General features: G+C 35.0%; 2 protein-coding genes across 5 annotated transcripts in view; one reads left to right on the top strand and one right to left on the bottom strand.

Annotated features, from left to right (window-relative positions):
• LOC129742496 (uncharacterized) overlaps positions 1-27,390 on the top strand; it is a 72,051-nt gene that overhangs the window by 16,006 nt on the left and 28,655 nt on the right. The window lies entirely within an intron of this gene.
• LOC129748829 (inactivation-no-after-potential D protein) lies at positions 1,307-27,390 on the bottom strand. 4 transcript variants are annotated; one of them, XM_055743594.1, is made up of 19 exons: positions 27,279-27,390; positions 26,529-27,190; positions 14,539-14,585; positions 12,385-12,467; positions 12,233-12,322; positions 11,970-12,095; positions 7,505-7,621; positions 6,043-6,163; positions 5,878-5,951; positions 5,718-5,808; positions 5,458-5,651; positions 4,572-4,666; positions 4,444-4,513; positions 3,894-3,941; positions 3,720-3,821; positions 3,248-3,655; positions 2,981-3,139; positions 1,794-1,928; positions 1,307-1,735 (listed from the first exon to the last, which is right to left on the bottom strand). In XM_055743594.1, the coding sequence occupies exons 1-19, from the start codon at positions 27,279-27,281 to the stop codon at positions 1,556-1,558; spliced, it is 2,805 nt and encodes a 934-aa protein (XP_055599569.1). In that variant the 5' UTR covers positions 27,282-27,390; the 3' UTR covers positions 1,307-1,555. The 4 variants fall into 4 exon arrangements, with proteins under 4 accessions (XP_055599569.1, XP_055599568.1, XP_055599570.1 ...); XM_055743593.1 differs by having other exon boundaries at positions 27,252-27,296; XM_055743595.1 differs by lacking the exon at positions 27,279-27,390 and adding an exon at positions 18,426-18,517 and having other exon boundaries at positions 26,529-26,690.

The raw sequence follows: 27,390 nt of genomic DNA, 5'->3' as shown, positions 1-27,390 counted from the left end.
TTGTTGATTATTTTGACGAGAGACGATACAACGTTGTTCGGTGCTAAAAGGTTTAATGCAATACGATTTTTTTCTTCCCTTCCCTTTCCCTTCAGTTTTATTTGTGCTACCAAAAACAAACTAACGATATTTATGAAGAGTAAATCTTGGTATCACGGTTCATGAATTTTTTTCAAAACTCAGAAAAATGGTTAGTGAATAGGCCTACATACGCCTTGGCTTTTAGCAAAGATACCGTCACTTCAAGATAAAGAAGTGGTCTTTGCCGCGAACAGTCATTCTTCTATACGGACTTTCGATGTTCGCAACGCCATCTTAAGAGTTCCGGCAACAAGATTCATGCACCTAGCCATGGTAACCAATGTGTGTCTTGGAAAAACAAATCAGCTTTAAAAGTATATCTGTTGGAAGTGAGTACTGCAGAGCCATCTACAATGCTTTGAATGATGAAAATATATTTTGGTGGATCTTTTGGACGAATGATTAACCTTATTCTGCCATCCGGAAAACACTTGATTTGAATTTGAATAAAACCGAAACTCAGCTTTTCCTATTTTACTCTGTTCGAGAAGAAATGCTCAATTGAGAATCTTTCGCTCATAAAAACAAGCATGTTAAAATTGATACCAACAGTGCGTATACGAACAACGGTTGCTTTGATAATTTTATATGTTCTTTGACGTTGACGATGTTGAATACTCAAACCATTGATTCCCATGGAGGCTTGTACACCATTTTAGTCGCCTGTTACGATCCCTCTTCTCAGAAGGGAGCAGCTCTAAGCGTATAGAAAGAATTATCAATAAGTTACATAGGTGTGCTCTTAGTCATGGGCTACTACAGGCTTGGCAGGAAACAGATGAAAAAACACAAAATTCATAACAAAATTCCTAGTTATATGAAGTAAATACGTGAAAATAAAGTGTCCGCATAAAACTTTAAAGTCCAGAATGAGATTCTGGATTTTGAATTTGAACTTATCAATTTCAATAATTACCCTTAATTTGATCAAATAAAAAAGTTGTTTTTTTTTCAAACCCTTATTAGTATTATAAACCAAAACTTCAGTAATTTTTTTCTACTTGGTTCTTGAAACATTTTAAACTGACTTTCATCGCTCAAGCTCATAAATTACATGTAACTTAACATAATTTCATACGTTTACTTTTGAAGTAAAAATAAAATGCCTGAAAAACAATTTTAAATAATAATTGATAATTTATTATATAGTGAATGTGGTTTAATAAATAAATATCTGAAAGTTTCTAGTTTTCTGCTTTCGGCTTTTTAAAAAGTATACATGCAATTTGGTAATCCCTTTTGGTCATTTTATTTTTCTTTGTTGTCTAAATTAGAATACTAAGGATTTTGAACATTTCTTATGGAGTATTTTATCATTTGAAAAAACGATTTTTCTTTCTAAAACAGTATGTATTACTCAAGGATATAATCTCTTTTAAAATGAATACCAACAACACTATAAGTTCGAACCAAATAAAACTGGCAATTGACTTTTGATTTGATTGGACATTCACTGTCTGGTACTGGCTACAAATTAATTCGAGCGCTTTTTGGGGCAAGGTCTAAGAATAGTTAAGGTGATTTTCGATTGCGCGGTCTTAAATAAAACGGAACAATCCTCGTACGACGTATTGCTTAAACTGTCTGAATTAACGTGAGTTATAATGTCTCCTTTATGGATTCTTCCGTCGGATTCCATAATACCACCCGGGAGCTGAAATGATCGAAAAATGTTATTGAAGGAATTCCTGTACCTACTCGAATGGACATACAATATCGGTGATGATAACTCCCTTAGGATGATTGGCTCGGAAACCCACGCCCAGGTACTTTCCTGACTTTTTCGGCACATCAATTTCAATTTTTTCTGTTTCTTCTTTACTGGCTCTGTAGACAACCATCCGTACCTGTAAAAATTTTAGATTTTAGAGCTTTACAAAACGGTCTAAATATTTCTTCAAGATTTTCAAAATTGATGTATTTAGAACAATGATTAAGGTAAAAATTTGTATATATTTTCAAAAGAATATGTATGCATGCATGTGGATAATCCACCATGGGTGCACGGAATCACCGCAATTTTTTGAAGTATGAGCTCACATGCATAATTTAGATAATACAACTTAACCAACCCATCTCCAACGCAGTGTTCACTATACCCGAAATCATGGCTTCGTGTTTGCTGTTATGAAATGGATGTATTACGTTTCTATGTAAGTATATTTTGGGGGAATGAATCAATGAGATACACAACCAGTTAAAAATGTGTAACATTTTTCAATGTTATACAATCTCTATAGGTATTCCGGTATCCGTGTCTATATACCTAACCAGCTTTTTTTTATAAAAACTTTTTCCATTCGACTTCCGTACGGTACACAACCAGCTGGCAGCTGATTGCTCATTACAATTTATACAGTTATACGAGTAAGATATTAACCTTTTTATCATAATCGAAATGCAGTCTTCGGATGAAATAAGCCTAAGGGGACCAAAGTTATTCATGAAAAACTGAATCAATTTTAGACTGCAACGCACATTTCACAAGTTTGAAATTGTCCATACAAAGTTGGGGCAGTCTACCGGGCACTCAATTTTATGTACACTTCACCACTGCGCAGCACCAAGAAATCACGAGCGCACCCGATGAGAACTGATTCCAAAGTGTATCTACTTTACAAAAGAACATCATCACAAAATAACGAAATAATCCTGACTCTTAATACTAAAATAAAAATCCGAATTATGAATTCAGAATCAAAATTTTGAATCTAAGTCTATTTTTTGAAGCTGAATTCTAAATCCGAATTCCAAATTAGAAATCTAAATTCTGACTATAGAATCAGCAAGCCGATAAACATATAGTGTTTTTGTTTATTAGAAGTGGCAACCTAGTTATCCACGACAAAAATGGCAATAGTTAAATGATAATATTAGTGTATAATAAGCATGTACTTACCTTGGTTTGTATTTGTTTAAGGGCTTTTTGTATCTGGCGCTCGGTCATTTCGCTCGTTATTTTGATATTGTTAATTTCTAGTATCTGGTCTAATATCTGAAGGCGTTTATCACTACTCGCTACACTGTTTGGCAAAATATCAACAATAACAGCACCGGTCTGAAATTGATAAAAGCATTTTTGTGAGTTTAGCCACGCTTTAAAAAAAGATACTTAGGTTCGCACATTTTTCTAAACAGTAGAAAACAAAATCAAAGGTCAACTTACATTCACGCACGAGTCGCATCCACCAACTACAACGATTCCCAACGGCTTTTTGTCCGCATTTAGCTCAATGGTAGTTTTGTCATCAGCGACTATTTCGGCTTTACTCGGATCTACTACTTCTTTCGCTGGGGAGGCTTGAGGTTTCGGAGTTACCGGTCTACTGGAACCTTTCTTGGTCTCGGCTTCGTTAGCAGGAGAACTCTTTCCAGACACACTGCCCTGTGTTTTGGGATCCAAGCTATTGGCGCTGCTCGGCTCACTCGGTTCTTTTGTTTTATTGGGATTGCATATTTTCAAGGTGACAACCCCTTCGGCCCTTTTCAATAGTGATGCGGCCGTTTCGTAAGTACACCCGATAAGTGAATCTTTATTAACCGCCAGTATCATCTCTCCAATATTCAATCCAGCCTGTAAGATTAAAATAGTTTGGGAAAAAAGTGTTAAATCATTCGTAATTTTGAAATTCAGATACCTTGTCAGCCATGGAGCCTTCCTGTATGTCTGAGATAAATATACCCTGGCCAACTTCCGAATGTTTTCCTTCAATAATCATAATACCCAATCCAGACGATCCCTAAAAAACCATAAACATGGTTGAAAATATGCAGATTGTTTTGAAGTTCTATAAATATTCATGCTGACTTACCTTTTTGACAGATACTGTACGCATATTTTTATAGGTGGAAAAAATTTCCTAAAAATAAATACAAAAACATTTAAACAATTGAACTTCCAACGTCGAGCATTCACATTTGCTCGACTGTGATAGCTCTAACTTCACCAAACATTTCACAGCGCACTATTGATTTCTATTCAACGAAAACAGAACAGTAATAATTTGCCGAAGATAAAATAAATCGAACTGCTTGAAATGTTTTGATATATCTACATAAGTTATCTAAAAGATTGCAATGGTTGACGTTTTGTAGACTAAGCTGTTAGAAGACAGCTCAAACGTGAAATGGAGGCTAACAATGAGATGAGATGATCAGTTGGGGGATCCTCCAAGTGAAAACAATATCAACACTAGACCGGCTTCAATTTAAACTTGTCTCAAGCTTTCATAGTATTCGCATGAATAGAAAGAATGCTGCATCATTTGCATCAAAAGTTCGCGCAATAAAATTTTCAAAACGGTACAAGTCTCATGATAAACGATTGCAATCTTTTAAATACAAAAATGTTTTACGATTTACCTCTTCATCGATAGAGACTGGAAATTGGGTGACTGGTTTAACGGCTAAATTTTCTTTGGCATCTTTTTTCCTGGAATGATTTAAAATTTATTTGGTGACTTAAACAACACAAAACAGTACAAGATTACCTCAATAAAACAAATGTTAACGTAGAACCTACGAGTCCTTTTATTATAACTGGCACATTCAAATGTGATCGTCCATGTAGAACCACTCCGTTTACCTATAGTGAAGAAGACAAATGTATAGAAAATTTGCATTTAAACATTATTTTTCTAGAGTTTCTAATAATATCTTTTTTTATTTTTTTTAAAATTTCTTGCTACATCTTCTCCCTCCAGAATAATCTCTAATTTAACCTTCCAAAGCTGTTCGGGTCCAAATAGCCTGAAGTGCAGTTTCAAAGCATCCTAGAATAAGTCATTCCGATATACTGAAGAACTGAGATTGTTTTTAAAGACCATGTATGTTCTATTAAATTGATTAATACCTACATTTTTGGATAGATATATTTTTGTCAATCATAAACATTGAAGAAACACTTCAATACTGCAAAGGCGAAATTATAAGCAACTTAAATACAAAATTGTGTTTTGTGACTTTTTTCATTCGGAATCAATTTCTGGTATCTTGGCTCAACAAATCTCTACTTATCAAAATCACCAAAATCGGTCACATTTACGACCACGGGAACGATAACAAACTACATGTCAAATTTCCCCGGAACGGTCATTCTGCGAACAGTTTTGGAGGGTTAAAGAAAATCTTATTCGTCATAATTGAAGAAGCCTTCTGAGCTGAGTAATTCAATTAAAAATTGTTCAATTAAAAGTCACTAGGGTAGCCTTAGCCTATTGCTTTCTAGCATTGTAACAACCTCAACTATTGTGGATAAACATATGCTACTTTTAAGTTTGTCACAATCATATCATGGCTAGCCTCATTGTATAACAAGGCCTACTACACCTTTTACGATTGAAAACATTCGATGTTATGTGTACGACATAAACCTACCTCCAATATTTCGTCTCCTACTTCAAAAAACGCCGAAGATGCTATTCCTTTCGGGTTGATTCCCGCAATGAACGAGGCCATTTTGGTTCGGTCCCTATGACCTGCTAGCGATATACCCAGGCTTCCGCCACAACTTCGTTCGATTGAATAGCACAGGACCTGCCCCAGTGAGCCATAGCGCTTTTTGATTTTTTCTGTGAATAAAATCGTAATTTATCCAAATAATATTTGATCGATTTTTTAAATCTACAGTAACTTACTTGCTGTATATCCAAAAGCATCTTCCTCCTCAGAATCGAGAGCAATTTCTTCCTTAGAACGTTTGATATTGCCAGCTGAAGCTCGATCAATCTAAAACAGAATTGGAACAGTTCAAAATAAATGAAAAAAACTGAAAATTTTTAGTTTTATCCCGTTTACCTCTAATCCAGCTTTGGTGTGTGTCTTTCCCTCCAAATCTCGACCATCCTCGTCGTCAGAAGAGTTTTCAGATTCTATGGAAAGAAAAAAAACATGCATGGTTAGGCGGAAGTGTTTCATTTAATAAAAAAAACTATTGAATTTGATCCAATATTTTTAAATTACCTGTTGCAGGAGCGTTTTGAGATTCTGGACGTGTTGCTGTTGACACTTCAATTATAACAGGTACATTATTATTTTGATTAGTTTCAAGCTCCTTTAGTTTATTATCTGGTTCATCAATCATCTGGAAGAATAATGAATAAAGTATAATCATCAAACACAGATACTTTTAAAAATGTTATGGTTATTTCTGTTTAATATATAACTATCAAGACACCAGGCACAAAATATGTATATTAGGATAGCGAAGAATTTATGGAAAAGTTTCATCGTCAAACACGGTCCACATACCCCTAACTCAAAGAGCTCAAAGTTTCGATTTTTAACTCTGAAAAAGCACCAAATGGAATCGAGGAAATCAAAATTTTTAATTTAATGTCAAATAACTTAAAAATGTGTAAAACCTCGAGATCTGGTGTTATCTCGAAAATAAAGTATTCTCTGGGACTTGTCATTTATGAATTTTTTTTTTAAATTTTTGCTAGTTTTTGCATTTTGTAATTTTTTTTTGTAATTTTTTTTTTTTTTTGTTAATTACTCGGTATACTTTGTTATTGAAATTATGTTTTAATTCCTTTATTCCTTCTTTAAATTGTAAAAAACTATTTTTTTAGAAGTCTTATAAACATTCAAATGGTTAACAAGTTGTCGGATTAATTTGAGATTTATTTTATAAGACAACTCTGAAACATTCCATATAAATTCACCAATTTCCCAAAAAGTCCCAGAAAGAAAATTAAATTTTTACAATTTCTTTTGTTCCTCCAACAAAGATGGGACCAAGGTTTGATTTTTTAAGGGTCAGTAAATCGTGAGCTATTTGAGATACCTTCGTGCGGGGGGCTATGGGTTAAAATGAAAAATGTTTATTTTTGATATATCGTCAGAAAGATATCGATTTAAAAAAATTTCAAGCATGATTGCTGGCAAATACCTTTATCTTTTGATTTTAAAATTACTTCTCATAATTATTTATTTTTATTTCTAAAATTCTTCAAAGTTCTGTATAAAATTGACATAAAAACAACAATTGTCAAGTAGCACAACTAATATTAATACATTACTAAGGCCTTTTTTTTACAGATACATGAATTAAAGTTCGCTTTACACGGGACAGTGTCGTTTTTAAGAATCGGTTGAAAATATCAAAAGTTCCAATTGAGCTGAAACTTTTCGAAGGTCAGTTTTTGGTCCGTTTTTGGATGGATCCTTTTCGCTGCCACCCTTTATGCATATGGGAGTAAAATAGTTATTTATGCCAATAATGTTGCAATAAGTGGATTCCTTCAGCACTAGTCGTAAATTTATTCCACATGGCTTACCGAGTTGGATAATTACGTTGAGTACTGAAAAAATCTCTGGAAATAACATCAATAGTTTTCATTCATTTCTCCTTTTTTATGCGCTGTGTTTTAACTGGCACTGGCCAAATTTAAACATGAATCGGCAAAGTTCAATAGCTTACCTCAGTGCTGTTGAGCTGTTTTCCATCGTGGATAAGTTCCAGCTCAGGCGTTTTGCATGGTGTTATTGGAGGAGGAATTTTTTTAAGTAGAGCTGATGATTCTGTATAATCCTCAATCTAGAATGTAGAAAAATAATGTGTGATCAAGAAACATTTGAAAAAAAAACCTTTAACGCATTCATACACAAAATTACAAACACACAAAAATACATATGGGCAATTAATAGTAGTTTGTAATTTATTAACTTTAACGTAACCTGTCAGTAACAATAAACTTTTAGTTCAGGTTAAGGAAATCACTTGTGTAACAAAACGTATGGAGTATTAATATATATTTTTGAAATCTAATATTCGTGTTATGATACTTTATTTAACGCGGTCTTGAAGGTAGTTGCAAACTACCGCCTTGTCGCCAAAGATAGGTTGTTTCAACAGGAGGTTCCAACAAGTAGACTGAGTCGATTGGGGGTCATTTTTGAATTACGAGCACACACATTACTAGGAAAGATCTCCAAGTGCAATCTAAGTTTCCTTGAAAAGCTCCATCCACATGTACATATGTGCTGTATCATTGAGGCGTACCATTCCAAGGTATACCCGGCCGCCAACCTTAATCATACTATGTGTGCCAGGTTATGTCACGACCGGGCTTCGATCTCATGAACGTTGTCTTAGAAGACATGGGTGCTATCCTCTAGGCCACGATCTGCTGGCCAATTTTCCCATACAACATAAAAGTTCATATTTACTCATGTAAACGTTGCTTAAAAAATTCTGCAAAAAATCATGGATGAGCTTTAAACCAATACAAAAACTGTGAGCCACGTCAGGGTGTGAGAAATTCAAAAATGACCCCAAATCGACTAAGGCCGATGACATAGTAAATACGTTGCGATGCGATGCGGCGAATGCGATTCAATGCGGTGAACCACATTTGATGGAAATGTATGTGAATCGCTTAAACCTGACATACTCAACGCGACGAAGCAGATGTCAAAGTGCGCCGCTCGAGTTCGCGTAGGCTGCGTCCGTAAATTTTCCGCCAATTCGCATCGCATCGCACTCTATGTTATCGGCCTAAGTCTAATACACCAGTATACTCTTTCTTGAGATTGTAGTATTTTGGGGGATGATTAAGCATTTGGATCAATCGTTCCTTCCTCGCTGGAGGTAGGTAAGGAGATATGCGGTAGCCTTTGGTCGTAGCCCTGACGCATAAAGCATGAAACACAGCCGAGTAAAAGTCTTCGGAAGGAATCTGTAATCTCTCTTCGTTTTAGATTCAATGCAAATCAAACAATACAAATCGCTTTCAAACGAATTGAAACAGTGAGAACTGACTGAAATTTACGGAAAGTTCTAAGAGTAAGGAAAACTTTTGTGGTGATTCAGCTCATTAGAACAGCGCACGACCTGGCATCGGTTCGTTAGAAAAGACGAGCAACCTTGGATATTAACTTCCGGTATTAAACACGTCAGTGTTGATGTCTTGGTCGTTTGCTTCGGAACCGTTATGAATTTCTTTCTTCTGTCTTTGCGGAAATTATACCATATGCATGCTTCCAGATGGTTGAGCATTTGATTTACTCATATGTTAGATCCTAAGTGCAACGTTATGTTCCCTTGAGAGATCCATCCATATCTACGTACTCAAGCGTACACTAAGGTATTTTTTTACGCGGATTGATTATGCTCAGTTTTTCTAACACGGCTTCTTTTTACATGGTTTTTTGACATGGATACGATTCTTCTGCACGGCTCTCGCGAATCAACATGTTTTTGAGCGAAAATATTCAAAGTCCTACACGTTAACGACGGAATTGATACCCCGTAAAAAAAACCTTAGTGTACAAACTTCCAGAAGTTACAGTTGCGTTCATAAAAGAATGAAATCGCTTGAAGCTGCGCACTCACTTCCAACTTCGACGAGCTGTCATTTCTCTCTCGGTTAATATTTTTCATAAAAAATTCACATAATCTAGTTCAACTATCCAACTAACGTTCTGCAAAATTTGAAGAATTTACAATGACTGGTAACAAAGATACGGCTATTCCCGTAAAAAAGGGAAATTTGGAGTTGCTTCACTAAATTTACTGTATCTTGTACAGTTTTCATTGAAAAATCTTGAAAATTGGTCAAAAGATGTAAAAATGTTTGATCTAGTACCAGGCCAAGTTTCGTTGGGATCGATTAACGTGATCAAAAATTGTGCCTGTTAGAAAATAAGGTTCATCATCGCAAAACGAACGATTTCATTCTTTTTTGGACGGATGTTTGTATAGGAAACATCTTTATCAATGTTTTCTTGGTTTTCTCTTAAACAAAATCAAAATTTTTCACAAAGAATCTTATAAATTGTTAAGAACTTCATTCTTGCTTCGTTTAGAAATAAAAATTGTTCCAACAGAACAAGTACTTAAACACAAGAGCTCGTTTTAATTGAGTATCAAATTTCTTTATCAGTATATTTAGCAGAACATTTCTGAAACACTGTTCTTCTTATTTTGAACTCTGTTGACACACTTTCTATTCCTAAATAAAGCACAAATGAAGTTTCTATCAATTTACAACATTCGGTGTGATAAATTTTTATTTTGTGTAAAAAAAAACCAAGAAAACATTGATAAAGATGTTTTCTATACAAACATCCGTCCAAAAAAGAATGAAATCGTTCGTTGGGCGATGATGAACCTTATTTTCTAACAGGCACAATTTTTGATCACGTTAATCGATCTCGACGAAACTTGGCCTGGTACTAGATCAAACATTTTTACATCTTTTGATCAATTTTCAAGATTTTTCAATGAAAACTGTACAAGATACAGCAAATTTAGTGAAGCAACTCCAAATTTCCCTTTTTTACGGGAATAGCCGTATCTTTGTTACCAGTCATTGTAAATTCTTCAAATTTTGCAGAACGTTAGTTGGATAGTTGAACTAAATTGTGTGAAAATTTCATGAAAAAATATCAACCGAGAGAGACATGACAGCTCGTCGAAGTTGGAAGTGAGTGCGCAGCTTCACGCGATTTCATTCTTTTTTGAACGCAACTGTATATCTAGAATGCTTTAAATGCAAAAACCGGTTGTAAATATTCCATTTCCCCGTAAACGTCGTTTACCCAGAATGAAAATAATGCAGAATTTCCAATCACTAGAAAAAATCTTTCCCGGATTTTTTTCCCCAGATGAACCATTTCTCAGAAAATTTTTCGCCAGAATGAACCATTTCCCAGAAAATTTTTCGCGTGAATTATCACTTTCCGGAAAAACTTAATGTATTAATGCAAACTAGAATTTGAAAAAAAAAATTCCACAAAAATTGTGTTCTCACAATATTATCCTTTTGCTAAAAAGCCGCAACCAACGAGGATGAAAGCAGCCGAAGCTTCTGAATCCGAGTTGGCCGCTAATTCGCCGTCGGAAGCTAGGGCTAGGTTTACCAGGGCTTTCTAGGTCTGCGTGAAAGCTAGAGGTGATCCTGTAGCTCCGTCCGCCACGCGACAGCGTGAAGGACAATATTTTTATCAAGTTTGAACGCGCAGCGTGAGGAGTCGGCTACTAAAATGATTTTTAAAGGCACATTGGTTAACATAAAACTGAAGTACCTAAACCTTTAACAAAATTGAAAATTTTCATTTTTTCTTCAAGTAAAAAGTAAATAATGGGGTAAAATAGAGGGGAAAATGAAACTACAGGAAAAAAGTAGGTTTTGTATTCTAGGAAATGTTCCATTCTGGGAAAACAAACTTGGGGAATGGTTCATTCTGGGGTTTGATTTCGGGTATTCGTCATTCTGGGTCAATGTTTTCGGGCTTTTGGAATACATTCGCTAAAACCACCAATCCCCAGAAGAAGTACTGTATGCCATGACCGAGATTCGATCTCATGACCTCTGGCCTAGAAAACTTGCGCTCAAGCTCTAAGCTATGGCCGCTGGCTTAGACCTTCTTCATGTGGTCGCGAGGTAAGGTAGTTTTAACCTAGGGAAGGTTCCGAATAGATTCATTCTCGATGCGTGAAGCTTCTGGGATAAGTCTAGATCTTTTCTGGTATAAGTCTCATAAGAAAAAGGATATTTCACAGTCTTGAAATTCTCACGGAGTAATGTACAGTAGGACGAATTCTTCGTCGGGAATTATCTGGATAGTTTGCGTATAACGGAAGGGGACCTGTGAAGGGTTGTGCGTTCAGGATAGGAATGTCTCGACCATATTATAACCATGACGAGAAATGGCGGATCACCAAAGAAGGAACGCCTGAATAATCGTGCGGCTCTCTAGCGCAAATGTTGTCTTCCATCCGACGTAATGCTTTAGGTCAGATGCCACAGATGAACTTTAAAGCGTGGGGATACCATGTATCGGAATACAATTCACAAATAACCATTATCTGGATGATAAACTTAAAACACATACACACATACATACATACACGCACCCAAAAAACACTGTATGTTATTCACCTTTTTGGTTAAACTCTGCACTTGCAATATCATACTGTTGCCAGCGTTCTTAATCGTTTTCATTGCATGCTCATGGGTAGCAGTTCTTATATCGGTCCCGTCGACTGCTAGTATTCGATCTCCGATCTGTAAGATAAACATAACAGGTAATAAATCTATGATTAAGTGGATAGTACTAAAAATTGTGGGTTCAAGATATGGTTCAAAATATCTGGTACAAATAAGAAAAAAATCAATTTAGTTTTTCCTAGGACTTTTCTCACCTTTAATATACCACATTTATCAGCTGGACTGTTTGGTATAATATTTTTAATAAATATTCCCGAGACAATAGTATCGTCGGATACATTAACCTGTGAAAAGAAGTGTTTTTTTCTTAATCGTACTAAGTCAAAAGCAAAAACTTAAAACTTACAGTTCCACCAACGATGCTGATTCCAAAAGATTTGTTCTCATCTCTCTCTATAATAACTTCTCTTTCCTTACCCCAGTCTTTCTCTGGAAATAACAAATGAAAAATAAAAAATATAAAGCATTAAACTTCATTTCGTTCTTTGGCTTTCTGAGGTGTTAATTATGTTAACCCTTTTCATTGTGCCGAAAGTCATAAATTAGGAAAACAATCGCAGATGAAAATTTTCAACAAGCCTACTCAGATTGCTGGGAATCAGCTGATTGCGAAATTTACTAAGTCAACATGGGAACAAAAAGTACCCTCCGCATTTTAACCACATTTCAGTAGGTAAATAATAAATACAGTTTGATGATAATTAAGTAGTTAGAGAAACCATTGACAAATAACAGAACTCTGCTTTTCAAATAAGGTTTCCGAGAAAAAAAAACAACAAACAACGTGATTTATCCAGCATGGTCATATTTCTAATTAGGCCGCACTCTAGGGCAAAGAAAATGAAAAGAGAGTATAGAGCTGTCCACGTAAGAAAAAAATAATAAAAAGGCAGGCAACCTTCGCTATTTTGCCGTTGAGTGAGGGACTCATAAAACGTTTTGAATCACGTGGCAACAGTACGTCAGTTGGCCAAATATAAATGCAAATACACTCAGTTTTTGTCTTGTCCATTTATTGTAAGTTTAGCCAACATTAGGGATAACTTATAAGAGCAAGCTCACTTGCTTTGCGGAAAAGTGGTAGAAATTTTGACACTTGCAGCACTTTCTGAAAGTTTCACCACGGTTCACCATGCGAAAATGTTTTCAAGATCCTTGGTCGCCTAGTTATTTTACAACACTTGTTCTATTTTCGCATGTTGTGATGCAAAAAAAAGTTGGATTTTATCACTTTCGGCTGAAAAAGTGTTGTTAAACAATTGGCTGCCAAAGATCACGAAAACATTTTTGCATGGTTGAAATTTCAAAATTTGCTCCAAATGTCAAAATTTCTATCACTTTTCCCAAAACGAGTGAACTTGCTCTAAGGTAAAATAACAAGCTATTCGCTAACGCTGCCTATGTGGCAAATGAATAACAGATAGGTAGTCAAGAAATGTACATGCTCCAATTAAAAATATTGCCTTTAATCTCTGGAAATTCAATATTTTTCAAACCTGAAAATGCGTGAAAAAAGCGTTTTTGACTAAAACAAATGTGATAAAACGCCTAAAGTTAGATTACTTTAAAGAAACAAAATTCCAAAACCGGGAATTTGACGAACAAAATAACCCAAAATTCTAAATTGATTTGAGTTATGGAATCAGATTTCCGGTTGATATTTCAAGTTCAGATTTTCAATTCCGATTTCATACTCTGATTCACCAAATTCAGATTTGAGATTCACATTCAGATTTCAATTTCAGATATCCGATTCAGATTTCAGATTCAGATTTTGGATTCTTCAGATCTTTTTCTGTCAGATTTCAAATTCAGATTTCAAATTTAGATTTCAGACGCAAATTTCAGATTCAGATTCAGATTTTAATATCAAGTTTCAGATTCAAATTTCAAATTTAGGTTTCAGATTCAGATTTCAGATGCTGATGCGGATTAAGATTTCAGATTCAGGATTCAAATTTGAAGATTCAAAATGAGAATCAATTGCCAGTTTCAGATTTCAGATTCAGATTAAAAAGTCAGCTTTTGGATACAGATTTCAGATTTGAGGTCACAGATTTCAGATTTTAGATTTCCGATTACAGATTTAGGATTCCAGATTTCAGGTACACATTTTTGATTTTTAATTTTGGGTATCTTCTACTCGTTATTTAAAATTACTATTTTTGTTAATTGGTGAATAAGACACAGACCTTAAGAAAGTGAATAAAACATTGATTTGTGTTCTTTAATTAGACGCTTGACTAGGGAAATTGAAAAAGTGCTAAATCGATCATCCTGCTGATTTGTAAACTTTGTCCATTCTGGATTTCGCCAGCTTATGACCAAGCTTATAATCACCATAGGAATTGTACGACATTACCAGATAAATGATTGGATAAATATTGAGAATTTCAATTCCATGTAAATGAAGGTCTTTCCTCTTTAGGGTTTCTCCTCTTATTGTGATTTTTTTAACATTGGAACTCAGATAAATACTTCGATTATTTTTTCAACTTACCACTGATAACGTCCTTGTGTTCAATTGTCATGACTGTCATGTTGGATCTGAAAATGAAATGATATCACTGTAACAAATAACTGTAATAATACTTTTCCCGTGGCTGTAACGTGTGATTCGATCAAAGGGAAACGTTCAACTGACACTGCACTATTTGAAATGAAGCCAACAAAACACACAGAAAATGTAATTAGCAAGGGAAATCTAAAATATGCGGGTGAAACTTTAACATGGCACACAGAAAGAAGAAAAACAAATAGGTAGAAATTACAACTCCAGACATTAAAATCGTTTATTAGGAATAATTTTCGGTTATCCAAACTGATTTGGTTTTGAACTTTTACCGATGACAATTACTGAAAGAGGTTCATCATCCCCCAGGAGGAAAACTGTTTTAGTGAAATTGCCGTTTTTCATACATATATCATACACCTTCAATTCAGTTCTGTGCACAAATCCCGCATAGCCAATCAATATTCAATACTTCAACTGTGTGTATAATTTGACACGTTTAGAAGCTTGAAAATAATCAATAATCAATTCTCAGCTGCGGACATTCGCTCTTCTTTGACCTAACATAGACATATCATATTTTGCATACCCATACGCGACCATATCAAAGACAAAGTGAAAACGGTTCAGGCAAGTATCCGGTTTTCCGAAAGGTCATAATTATCGGAAAATTTACCATTTTTTTTTAATTTTCTTAAAACACTTGAAGCATTAAGTCTAATATAAAAATCGACGTGCTCATTCGAGCTTCTGTTTCATGTTTGTTTCCAATTGAAGAATGGAACGTCTCTATCCCATTGAAGGCAAACAGTTTTCGTTTGTTATCCCTAGGCTTTCTTCCGTTAGGGAGGAAGTTCTCGGGCTAATAACAGAGCTAACACGCACGTGTCTATAGTCATACATACCTACAAACATTCGTTCTTGCTGCTGATGAGATTGATTTGTGCAAAAGCATGTGTGTCTAGGATATAGCATTTATCGATTGACAAATTTGATCTACCATGAAGATGTACCTATAAGCTATTTTAGTATGTTTTGATAAATACGCATATGGGGGGCTTTATGTATGGGAGAGAAACCATCATAAATTGGCTGAAAAAATTATCTGTGCAAAATTTCAGGTGATCATGATGTACTAAAGCGCTAAGAAATTTGTTTTTTTTAACTAGGGGGTTCTTCAAAAATCTGCGTGAATTAAATTTTCTTCTTAACTTGTTTGATGGTAAGAATTTTAAAAAATGACAAAGATAACAAAAATGATAAAAAAAATAAAAAAATTCTAAAATTTATACGGATGACAATAATCACAAAATTGGCAAATATTTAAACGAAAAAAAATGACAAAAAAAGACGAAAATGACAATATAGACAAATAATGATAGAAAAAAGAATGCCATGACCGAGAATCGGTCTCACGACCTCTGAGTTAGGGAACTTACGCTGCAACCTCTAAGCCAAAGCCGCTGGCAAAAATCATTTGGGTAGCCTGCCTGTCTCCACGTTGCAAAGGACCGAGTAAACTTAACTACTTAACCTAGGTGAAAGTGTAACAAGTTCAATCTTGACACGTTCAGCAGTGATGGTGGTAGCCCACTTTACAGAGGAAAAGATTCACATATTGAATCAAATCTCAAAGATGATTCGCTATTCAAAAATTATTCGGCAATAATAGTTCAGTTTCATAATGTAAATGTTATAGAAATAATGAATTTTTTCATTAAAAATGCAATAAAATTAAGATAAGATTTTAAATAAAACGTAACATACTTTTAAATTCGTAGCTTGAAATTGTTTTCGATTTAACCAGGGCCGGATCAAGCCATCGGAGGGTCCAGAACAATTTTTTTCGTGTGGGGGCCTATGATTTGTTTTTTTTTTTTCAATTGCTATCCCAGAGAATACAAAACATTTTAAACGTGTAAAAGAACTGGAGAAAAGTTCAGTATATTGTCTTCAAATAGCCATTTCGTCTGCGTTGAAGATAGTTTCTGGTATTTTCAAATAGAAATTGTTAATTAATCACGTGCAAACATTGCGGAAGAGTTTAGAAATTCCTCAAAAATGTAAGCTCTGTTTTGAGCTTCAAAATGCACAATTTAATTCTCAGTTTTTTTTAAATACCCTTATCACCAGCTAAAATTCTCTTATTTAAAAAAAAATTGCCGGATAGATATTTTATATGTTTTTCATTTCATCATTGATCGTCTAATTTGTGCTTCATCGAGAAATATTTGCCTAATGACAATTGGGATATATCATAATGATTTGAAACATAGAAAACAAAATTAAAAAAATTAAACAAAATAATTAAATTCAAATTATATATCTAATATATAAAGATGAGTTGGACTATATATGTTTGTTTGTTTGTATGCACCTTATACAAATCGACACCGCTCAACCGATCAGCCTGAAATTTGGTACAGAGATGTATTTGAACCAGGGTAAGGTTTTAGTGATAGTTCTGAACCCCTCCCACCTAAGAAAAGGGACCCTCCCATACAACTTTCGTTTTTATTCCCACAAATCAAAAGTCATGGCACCCATTTGGCAGCCGATTTTCGTTTCCTTTGGCGGGTTGTTTTCTCCATCACCATTGGCCGGGTGTAAGAAACGACTATCCAGAGTTCACGTGTACTGGAAAGCAAATCAAAGCTTGCTGAGCGTTAGAGATTTGAAAGGGGACATTTTGGCGGGTGTTTTTTGTACCTCCTACTGCTGAAGGCACGTGGTACTGGTACGAGATTTTTGGATGCAATAATGAGCTTACATATTGGATTGAAAAATACAACTAGCCTGTTAAGTATTTATTGACTAGAATTGCAGTGGTTTTTAATGTGCTGGGGGGCTTCGAGAGTCTACAAGAATATACAATGAATACAATGAACTAAATAGTGAACAGTGAATTGACTTCTACAGCTGAATAACTATTTGGACTGAGTGCTAAAAAACTATTGAACATATTTTCATAAATTTCAGGTTTTGAGAACGAACTATTTTTATATTTTTAGAATCCCTCATAGAGAAAGAAATAATAATGAGATGCATAGTTCAAAGTTAAAAGCTTCAATTTCAACGCTTTGATAGCCGTCGGGAAATTTAAACGGGGGATTAGGAAATTGATAGGATAATTGAATCTGAGATTTTTAGTTTTATACATTCAATATTCATTGGTCAATTTATTATTTCAGAGTTAAATTCCGTTATCAACGTGTTCAATTCTACCATCCAATTTTGAGAAGACTTATTGTAGAACCGTATGGTACTGCGAATTTGAACAAATGACATCTTCAAATTTCAACATTGATCACTCTTCACAATAATTAATGGGATGATTGTGTCCAAGAATAGGAACATTGAAATAAAACTCAAAATAAACGTTTTTCATAATTTTATAATGGTAACTTCGGTTAAGATGATTCGTTTTCGATAATTTCAAAAAACTATTAGTGGAACTTTCAACATTTAAGAACCAGTCCTATTCAAAAACCATTGTGAAATAAAAAAGCGAAAAAATTAAAAACATGAAAAGTGAGTGTCTACATGGTTCAAGAAGATTTGGAAGTTTATTTTGAAATTTCTACATGTACAACTACGAAACTAATACAACATCTTAAGGAAACATTGAACTTATAATGAGAAATCATCAGGCCAGTTTTTTTAATTTGTAATATTTTTAATTTGTCATTAGTTGAACGTAAATAGTTAAGCAATTGTGTAATGTTATTTTAAATATATATTTTTCTAATTTGTTATTTTGCTATCAGGATCTCTTAAAAGGAAACATATTTACAACTGAGACCCCTTCTTTAGAATAATACTTTAATCTTCATAAACATTTCGTAGCATTAAATATATTTGTGTTCTCAACATACCTAAATTTTTGCTCGCGTTCAATTGTAAATTTTTTGTTGCCAGACATGTTGAGAACTGGAGTGTCCATTAACAGTGGACTCAGATGAGTTTTCTGGTATGGGGGAGTGTTGCGGGCCAAAAAAAAATGTTTTACATTCAAATAAAACTTGAACCTATACCATAGTACATGGAACCATCTTGAAAATTAAGAGATTTTCATTAGATGGGAGGTAGGAAAAAATCATAAAAAAATTATCATTTGAAAATAAAAAACATTAGACGAAATGAAACGAATAAACGCAGTGAAAACGATATACACAGTGAATAATCTCATATAAAAACTTTGAAAATACAAAAAAAATTCTCAGAATGATGAATATAAAGCTTCCAAAATTCAAATTCAACAATTTATATGACTCTTTTGATTTATATGTTATGTGAACCCGAGCAAGGCCGGGTAAAATCAGCTAGTAAGATATATTCCGGAATACTATATAAATAAAAAAATAATGAATAAATAATATAAGATATATTAAGATATAAGAGTTGAATAATTAAAACTTAAGTCTGTCTTCGATCAACTGGCTTGAGTTACTCGGTGACAAATCAACGGATGACGCAAAGGTGCTGTTTTACGGAAAGCTTTTCGATGTCATGAACAGGATCATCCCACGTAAGCGGAGACGTCTCAACACAACCAAACTTCCGTGGTGGTCTTCTGAACTTCGGCATCTTCGAAATATTGTACGCAACGCTCGAAGGCGTTTTCTACGTTCCAAGTCCCAAGAAGATAAAGAAAATCTAAAACAACTCGAAACTCGATACAACGATTGCCAAACCGCATCATTTCGTAGCTACATCGACCGAATGGAATTAAACCTGAAGGACAATCCATCTAGTTTCTGGACGTTTGTGAAGAACCGCAAGTTAAGCAACTGTATACCTGAACAAATGCAGTACCGCGAATTGTCCGCAGATTCTAATGAAGAATCGGCCAATCTGTTTGCCGACTTCTTCAGCAGCGTGAACAATCCCAATTCACGAGGCATCATGCAATAGCGGGGTTAGTTGCAACATTTGTGTACCACAGCCCTGATATAATTTTTAATTTTATATAACACTAGCTGACCTGGTGTGATTTGCTACAGCTTTAAAACATCAATAAATTGTGTAAAAATAATTACATTTAAAATAAAATTTTGATATCTTCACAATGAAAGCTTTCTCATCAAATTATTAAGTATTGGGATACAAAGATACGATTCTCTGAAATGATTTTTTTAAAACTTGATCTGAAATGTTTTTCTATAATTGTTTTGAATATGATATTCCTCATTTTTATATATGCTTGTTGTGTTCTAATATATGCGCGTGGAGACAAATGGCGCCAACACCAATTTGTTGCATTTAGTTCAAGTTTCAATATAATTTATTAGTTTAAAAAATCCACTTGCACGTTTTTGTAATAAAACGCTCGTGAAGTTGAGAAAAAATAAAACATAAAGTTGCAATAAGTTGGCTAAGAACATTCTACGACGTATGTTGAAATCTTGTGCAATACGCAAAACTCAAGTTATGAAGCATATTTAAAGGAGCAAATGTCTGAAGACACTTAAGAGATAAGATGAAAGGCAGAGGCGCTAGGAAAAAAGTTCCAGTTTTTGCCCTTCCGGACCACTACTGTGTAGTGGCTTTATACAATTTTTGGCCTGGAAACTGCCTAAACTCCATCTTCAAGTTTCGTCATCCATGAGTATGCATCCGTCGTACCTTGTTGTATCACTTTCGGGCACGTCCTTAGACTACTACGTTCTGCTTCAAAGTCCGGTTTGGTTGCTTACTGGCCCGATAAGATCGTATTCCTTTGCGTAGACGAATCCTTCTGACGGTGCACCGGTCGGTATTGAATTTCTTAGCGATGTCAAAGTCCGACCTCCCTGGGTTTGCCTTGGATCGATCTCAACACCTTCAAATGCAGTTTCCGATCCTTAGTTCCACAATGAGGTTTGGTTTGAGAACATTTGAGAACGATGCACACGGTCGATTTGACCATTCTCAACGATTTCGAGATTTTTTAACCTGACTTTTTTTTGTTTGGATTATACTCGTTTTAACATTTTTATGTCATTCGTGACTTATATCAACGATCCAGTTGGCGGACAGTCATTGAAAAACTTATCCGGTACAACTGTGATCGATTTTACTCTTGGGCTCGAACTCACGGACATCGGCTCAAAAAGCAACTGACTTGGGATATCAGCTCTATGCGCGATATCCAAACTCTTTGAACTGGTCGTTATGGATCCTATTTTCTCGTTTTGCAAGCCTCACATTTCCAACGACCAGCATGGAGTCATGCCTAAACGATCCACAACTACCAACTTACCGAGCTTCACATCTTTCGTTCAAGACTGCTTTGCCAGGAAGATCCAAACTGACGCCATTTACACTTATCTCTTAGCTGCGTTCGACAAGGTGAACCATGATATTGCAATCGCAAAGCTCGGACGCTTAGGATTCTGTGAATCTCTACTGGATTGGTTCCGGAGTTATCTAAAGCGGACCACAGACTACACAACATTTGTACAAATGCGATGAAATTCGATGAAATTTTGTCGCTGTAAACACGTTTTACATAGTGTATGGCACTGCTTGAATGAGCGCCCAAGCGGTTGGAGTAAAATCGGTCGGGATCGAAATATTTTGTACAAATCATCCTCCCAGCCGGGGTGGAGGGTTTTTTTTGTTGCTGTTGCTGTTTTCTCCAGCAATCGTTTGTGTTCGCGTGAAATATGTTTGTATAGTGTGTGGGCGAGCATAGATCAAACAATCGTCGTGGAATCATCGAATTTGTACAGGCCATTTGTGTAGTTTAACGGGACGGAAACTATCCGTTCGAACTGGTGAATCCTTTTCCAGGCAATTCCCTGCCTCCTCAGGAGTACTCCAAGGAAGGCATTTAGGACCGATAATTTTCGTAATCTACTTCAATGACGCACTCTCGCTCCTTGAAGGCACAAAACTTGCTTATGCTGATGCATGCTTGTCCCACACCTCGCAAACAGAACAGAGCAGAGAACGAATTACACTTTTATCATTTCGGTTTCCGAGTGCACTGCTCAGCCGATCAACGTTCACTTATCTTTTTGCCGAGTGCGCCCGATTGCGGTTGCTCCGACGGTCGGGTGGACGTCGCTCGCTCTAAAGAAAAGAGAAGGAGCTGGCTAGAAAATTGTGCACTAGCGACGCTGCCGTGTCGCTCAGTGTATCAAGCCAGAAAGATTTAAATGCAGGAATGTTTTTTTTAAAAAAAAGCCGCTATGCAGTGCGGAATAGTGCATCAGTCGAAGAGGTCCAATGTAGGTTTATGTATAAAATATTTTTGTACGTAGCCGGGCCGGGCAATTCCTGGCAAATTATTTGAAAAACATGTTGAAAACCGGGTAAATAATCTGAAATTTCCCATTCCAAAAACCGAGCAATATCCGGCCAAATCTAAGGAAATTCCAGACATTTATCTAGTGAAGAAAAACGACTTATATTTTTTGTCGCAACAAATCAGCAGTGTTAAATTTATGTTTGAAGCTTACGAAGGAAAGTTTTGGTTTGATTTTTGATGAAACAAACTTTCACAAATCCTATTTTCGACAAACAATTTTAAACTGAATTCGATTTTCTTGTTTCATTTTCCAAATAATGTGGATAAAACTGGGAAAAACCAAGTAGTCTTTTCACAATTTCCGGGCATCCGCAAATTGCTGTATACTTAGGTTTATGTACTTTAAATATCGTACGTGGGTAGCATTAATTTACAAAAGCAGCAATTCGCAAAGTAACATTTACTAAAATTATCCAAAAATCTTTGTCTATTAAACAAACCGTGAAAATTACGCAGAGATCTGGAACAAACTGCAAAACTTTCACAAATCGTAAAATTTAGGATTTATCTTCCTTTACCGCTATGCTTTTGATATTTTTTGACCGAAGAAAGCTTTCGTAGCTAATCATTGGTCCTGGTGCAGAACATCAATCTAGAGGAACTCGCTCAGGAATGACCAGATAGGTGTTTTGGGCAAAGTTGTTAATTCAGATATTTTGAAATAAAATTTAAAGTGGAGAGATTAAAAAATAGCGCGATAATAACAATAACTTTTTGTAAAGTATTTTTTTTTAATTTAACCGTATCTCCTTGGATTAAGATTGTAGAACTTTGACATGTTAAGCAAAGTTGTGTGTTTTATTGAGATAAATAACTTTGTAGAAAAAACTTAAGCTCTAAAATGCTAAATAAGAAAGTTATGATTTATATCTTGCTATTGGTGGACCTGTAAACTTTATATTTCATATCAAAATATGCGCTTTATTATACAGAGCAATATTGTCGAAGACACCAACATTCTATCTTAACTACCTTTGGCGTTATTAATTTAGTTCCATTAGATTTGTGTTCTGCATTGTAAATTCTGACGCACTTCGAAACATCGATCCAGACGCAACCGATGAAGACAAACCGAGTTTTCTGTAAAGCATCTCTTTCGCCCGAGTGCGAACGAATTTATCTGCACCGAGAACGCACTTCATCAGTTTGCTTGCTTATCTTGCCCACACTTGGGTGGACGCTTGGTCGCTCTGGAGGTAACTGAGCATTTTTTAAAGATTCTCCGTTTGGGAAGAGCACAGCGAAAAAAATACACGCTCTTACTCTGAACGGGCAAATCTGAGGAGCGATGCCAAGCATGTGCTGATGACCTGAAACTTTTTCACGCCGTAATCAACCAAGACGACATCGACTTTTTACAGCAGCAATTTTCCGTATTTGCTCACTGGACACTGCGACATTAATTGCCTACCGTTGAACCTAAGCAAATGCTCGGTAATATCATTTTCCCGTAAGCGGTACACTGTTCGTCCGGAGTACATCCTTAAAAGCGAAACCATCACCCGAGTAGAACACATCAACGATCTAGGAGTTATCCTCGATCAACGGCTGGAGTTCAAGACTCACACGAACTATGTTGTTGACAAAGCTTCTAGAAACCTTGGATTCCTCTTTTGCATGGCCAAAGACTTCAAAGACGTGTACTACCTTAAAAGTCTTTATTGCTGCATAGTTCGTTCCATTCTCGAGTACGCATCAGCTGTCTGGTGCCCCGTCTATCAAAACGGAGCTGAACGAATCGAGGCTATCCAGCGGCGCTTCCTGCCCTTTGCCTTACGTCACTTGAATTGGCACGATCCGTTTCGTCTGCTAAGCTACGAAAATCGTTGCCGCCCCATAGACTTGGATTCAAGTTCGTAGGAACGCTACTACAACTCGAGCTCTAGTTGTGGCTGACCTGCTGACATCGAGAATGGACTCTCCCACGCTGCTGAAGGCTGTCCCTCTCAGTGTACGACCCCGAGGATTAAGAAACCAGCATTTGCAGCTCTACATTCCCATTCGTCTGAACAACTATGGGACCAACAGCGCTTTTGTCGGAATCTTAAAAACTTTTAATCGTTTTTCTGCGCATTTCGACTTTGACGTTTCGAGAAATGTGTTCCGAAGGAAATAATTAGACGTGTCCAGAACTGTGTCGAGTGGATTTTAATTTTGATAAGTTATTTAGGATTAAGTTATCATTTGGATCAACATGTGATGCGTTGATTTTTTAAACAAATAAACAAATAAACTTGCCAACTGAACTATATCACAAGCCCATTTTGAACCTGACCACGTCGGGTTTTTGACGTGGGTGTCCAAAATAAATTTTCGTTTCGCGGCTTCCATCACGTGTAACTGTTTTGAAACAAGGACGCCAAGGACGGGACACCAAACTGACGTAATCAGAAAAATTATTGGTTTTATCAGTTATTTATAAATTTACAAAAACATGCGATTTTCACCCTACTAAGAAAAAGGGGCAAGTTGCAACGAACTCTGTAATTAATGAAAATTCAAATGAAAACGTTTGACAATTTAAAGTTTTTGATACATTTGTGATGTCAAAACGCATAAAGCACCATTTGCAGTAATTTTTGGTTTTGTTCGAATTAAATTTTACATTTTTTCTGTCAAAAATGTTTTTAAGAAAAAAGTGTTAATCTGCTGCATACATTTAGGGGTAAAAATACAACAAAATATTCTATTATCTTGAATCATCTAAATAAATCTTAGGATGGATGAAATTTTAATGTAAACATATGCATAATGCAAAACAATCATATCCACGCATATGGAAACGCGATTTATGAGATTTAGTTCTGATTTGCATTTTGCCCCAGTCAGCTAACTGAATTATAAAAATATTTATTTAGAAAAAATTGGGTGATTGTCCGAAAAATATTTATAAACCAACGGTTTTGCTATTGTATAATGAAAGCAATATAAAGTTTGTAGGTGATATCATTGAGCCAATCCGTCACACGAGGTAAAGTTTTTGACGGCATCGAAAAATGTAAAAATTTGAACATTATTGCTCGATTTTTTAAATGTTTATGAGAATCAAAATTCTCTTTCGCGATGTTAAAAACTATGTCATCATCCACTTGTTACCATTCAATGATAACTTTATTACAGTATCTATATTGAAATAAAAATTGAATGAGTTTTTTGGTATACAAATGTTGCATTTAAAAAAATTGTGATATTCTGAAAGTTAAAGGAGACTTGATCCTTCTATCATGGTGCCGTAAGCTATGGCAAAAATCATGCAAAGTCTAAAGATAAAAATTCAATTGGCTTTTTTGGCCATATTAGTTTCCATTTCAAGGTTTATAAATGTCAAACAAAAAGAATTCTAAAAGTTCATTGCATACTTAATGGCGATTTTTCGATTTTCAGATAAAAGTACTATTTGAAGTTCGTTTTATCTGGAAATTATTGGATGAATATAAGTTATTGTATAAATATTAATAATTTCGGATTTAGAAATGATCAACATCCATTAAGAAGAAAAATATGTCTTTTTGGACTCGAGGGATCAAGTGAACCCATAAAATAAATTTTAGATAACTATTTCTTAAAAAAATTCAGAGTTTACTATTGCTTTAAAACTAAGTCGACTTTACGATTGACATATTGGAATCAAGAATTTTATTATATTTTTTTCGTGTGGGAAATATTTTTAAATAATTAAAAAAAGATCTTAAACTAATCATATTTTTGTAAAATATCGCAGCCACCAGAATTGCTATGAAACTGTTGTATAATTTCCGGTAAATATAAATTTATTGCGGATATCTTGCGTTAATATACTCAAAATCCAGTGCAAAGTTGCATTTAAGTGCAAGAAAATAAAAAAAAATGCAAATTGACAAAAAGTTTAAAAAAAACAGCTACTTTCGTAATTTGACAGCCTAAAAATACCAAGATGTGCATTCCGTAGCCTTTTTCCGAAACATGTTTTTTCCGAAACATTTTTTTTAGGATTTTTTTTCTTAAACTGTGTATAACGAAAAACTGAAGTGTTGTAGATGAGTAGTTACTAAGAAGAGGATGAATTACCAAGTTGGGTAAAATCCTTTATAAACAAACAAAATACAAACAAACATTACGAACTTTCTAAAACTATAAATGTTGTAGAAATCGGTTGAGAAACAAGAGAGGTATATCGGTTTTAAGCTAGGAGAGCACTCAAGGTCAGATTAGTAAGTTTTTTTTTCCCTGGGATTTTAGGAAAAAAAAATTTTCAATAGAGCTTAAGTAATGGTTTAAAACATATTTCTGAAAAAAAAAAACATCTTTTAAAAGCATGGAACAGACTTAAGCTACAGTATCAAAATTGTATAGCCTTTGATAATTTTTGGTTCGCAACGAATTTGCCGACTCTGAAAAGTGGTGTTTAAGTGATTTTAGTGATCTTACCCTACTTAATACCTACTATTTTAATTATGTTTGTTATTATTCTGCGTATGAACAACATTAAAGGACAAAAAAAAGTGGGGGGTTTGTAAAAATTGCGTTGACCCTTAATTTCGGGAACCATTCCAATATCGAAACGAGTCATTACGTAGTTCTTAAAACACGTTTCTAGTTATCCTGTGGTTTACCATCTTTTTTTTTTTAAATTAAATTGCTAATATGAAAAAAAAATACTCTAATGGTTCTGGTTTTCTTGTAGGTTGCAATCAATGATCGTTACCTTGATGGTTCCTTTACGGAAGCGGCTACCCCACATTGTGGAGAAGGCGCACTCTCCAAGGATATTCTGCTGTTGCTTGTTTTTGTCATTGATTTCATGGTATCATCATCACTATACTCTTGAGTACTTTTCTGTGTACATTCAGCATCAATGGCATCGAGAAATATGGTAGACTCCGTCGAACTCAGCATATCAGCGGAAACTGTTGAAACATGCATAGCAATATAATCATTGTCATTGTTATCTGGTGAAATGGTGTAGTCTGAATGTTCCTCATTATCTTGGCACTCGAGACTTGGATCGTCATTGTTTATTTTATCCACTTTCTGAGCCAGCTGTCCGAAGTCCTTCAAACATATGTCTATGTCGTTGTAATACTCTTTACGCAGCTGTGTATGTACGTAAAAAGAAGCAGATTTTCGCTTTTGAGATATATCTTCGCGAGTTGACATATATCTTCCATTATACAGATTCTGTCGAAATTTTGTGTACAACAATTTCACCAACTTCTGATTGAATGCCACATTTTCTAACACAAAAATATTATTGCACTCATTCGTAGTAACATATTTTAAGAATCTTTTCTGCGGTGAATTTTGATGATAATTGTTGATTTCACGGTATATCAGAGAATTTTCGGAAGAGTAACTTGTGAGACGGATCTGCAAATTTTAGGTACAATTTTGAATCAGTTATTTTAGCTATGGGAAGAAGCATTGTTACTTTATCATTGGAAGTGAAATAAATTACCATGACGTGCTGCTGGCAGTGTATATTCAGTAAATCCTTGATCCGCTGAATATTCCGATTTTTCTTTTACTCAACAAACAAACGATATGTGTGTGCACACATTGACGCTATT

Source organism: Uranotaenia lowii, chromosome 2, assembly GCF_029784155.1.
Source record: "Uranotaenia lowii strain MFRU-FL chromosome 2, ASM2978415v1, whole genome shotgun sequence".
In the NCBI taxonomy this organism is placed as follows: Eukaryota; Metazoa; Arthropoda; class Insecta; order Diptera; family Culicidae; genus Uranotaenia; species Uranotaenia lowii.
Note: the sequence above shows the minus strand (reverse complement) of the source record. Positions and strands in the feature narration are given on the sequence as shown.

What these genes read in the sequence shown, in the direction of transcription:
- LOC129748829 (XM_055743593.1), bottom strand. Translation starts at nt 27,281, where the DNA reads ATGGTAATTTATTTCACTTCCAATGATAAA. An exon ending in TCAGCATCGTTGGTGGAACT is followed by an intron (nt 12,323 to 12,384) that starts GTAAGTTTTAAG and finishes TTCTTTTCACAG; the next exon opens with GTTAATGTATCCGACGATAC. An exon ending in ACACCAAAGCTGGATTAGAG is followed by an intron (nt 5,809 to 5,877) that starts GTAAACGGGATA and finishes ATTCTGTTTTAG; the next exon opens with ATTGATCGAGCTTCAGCTGG.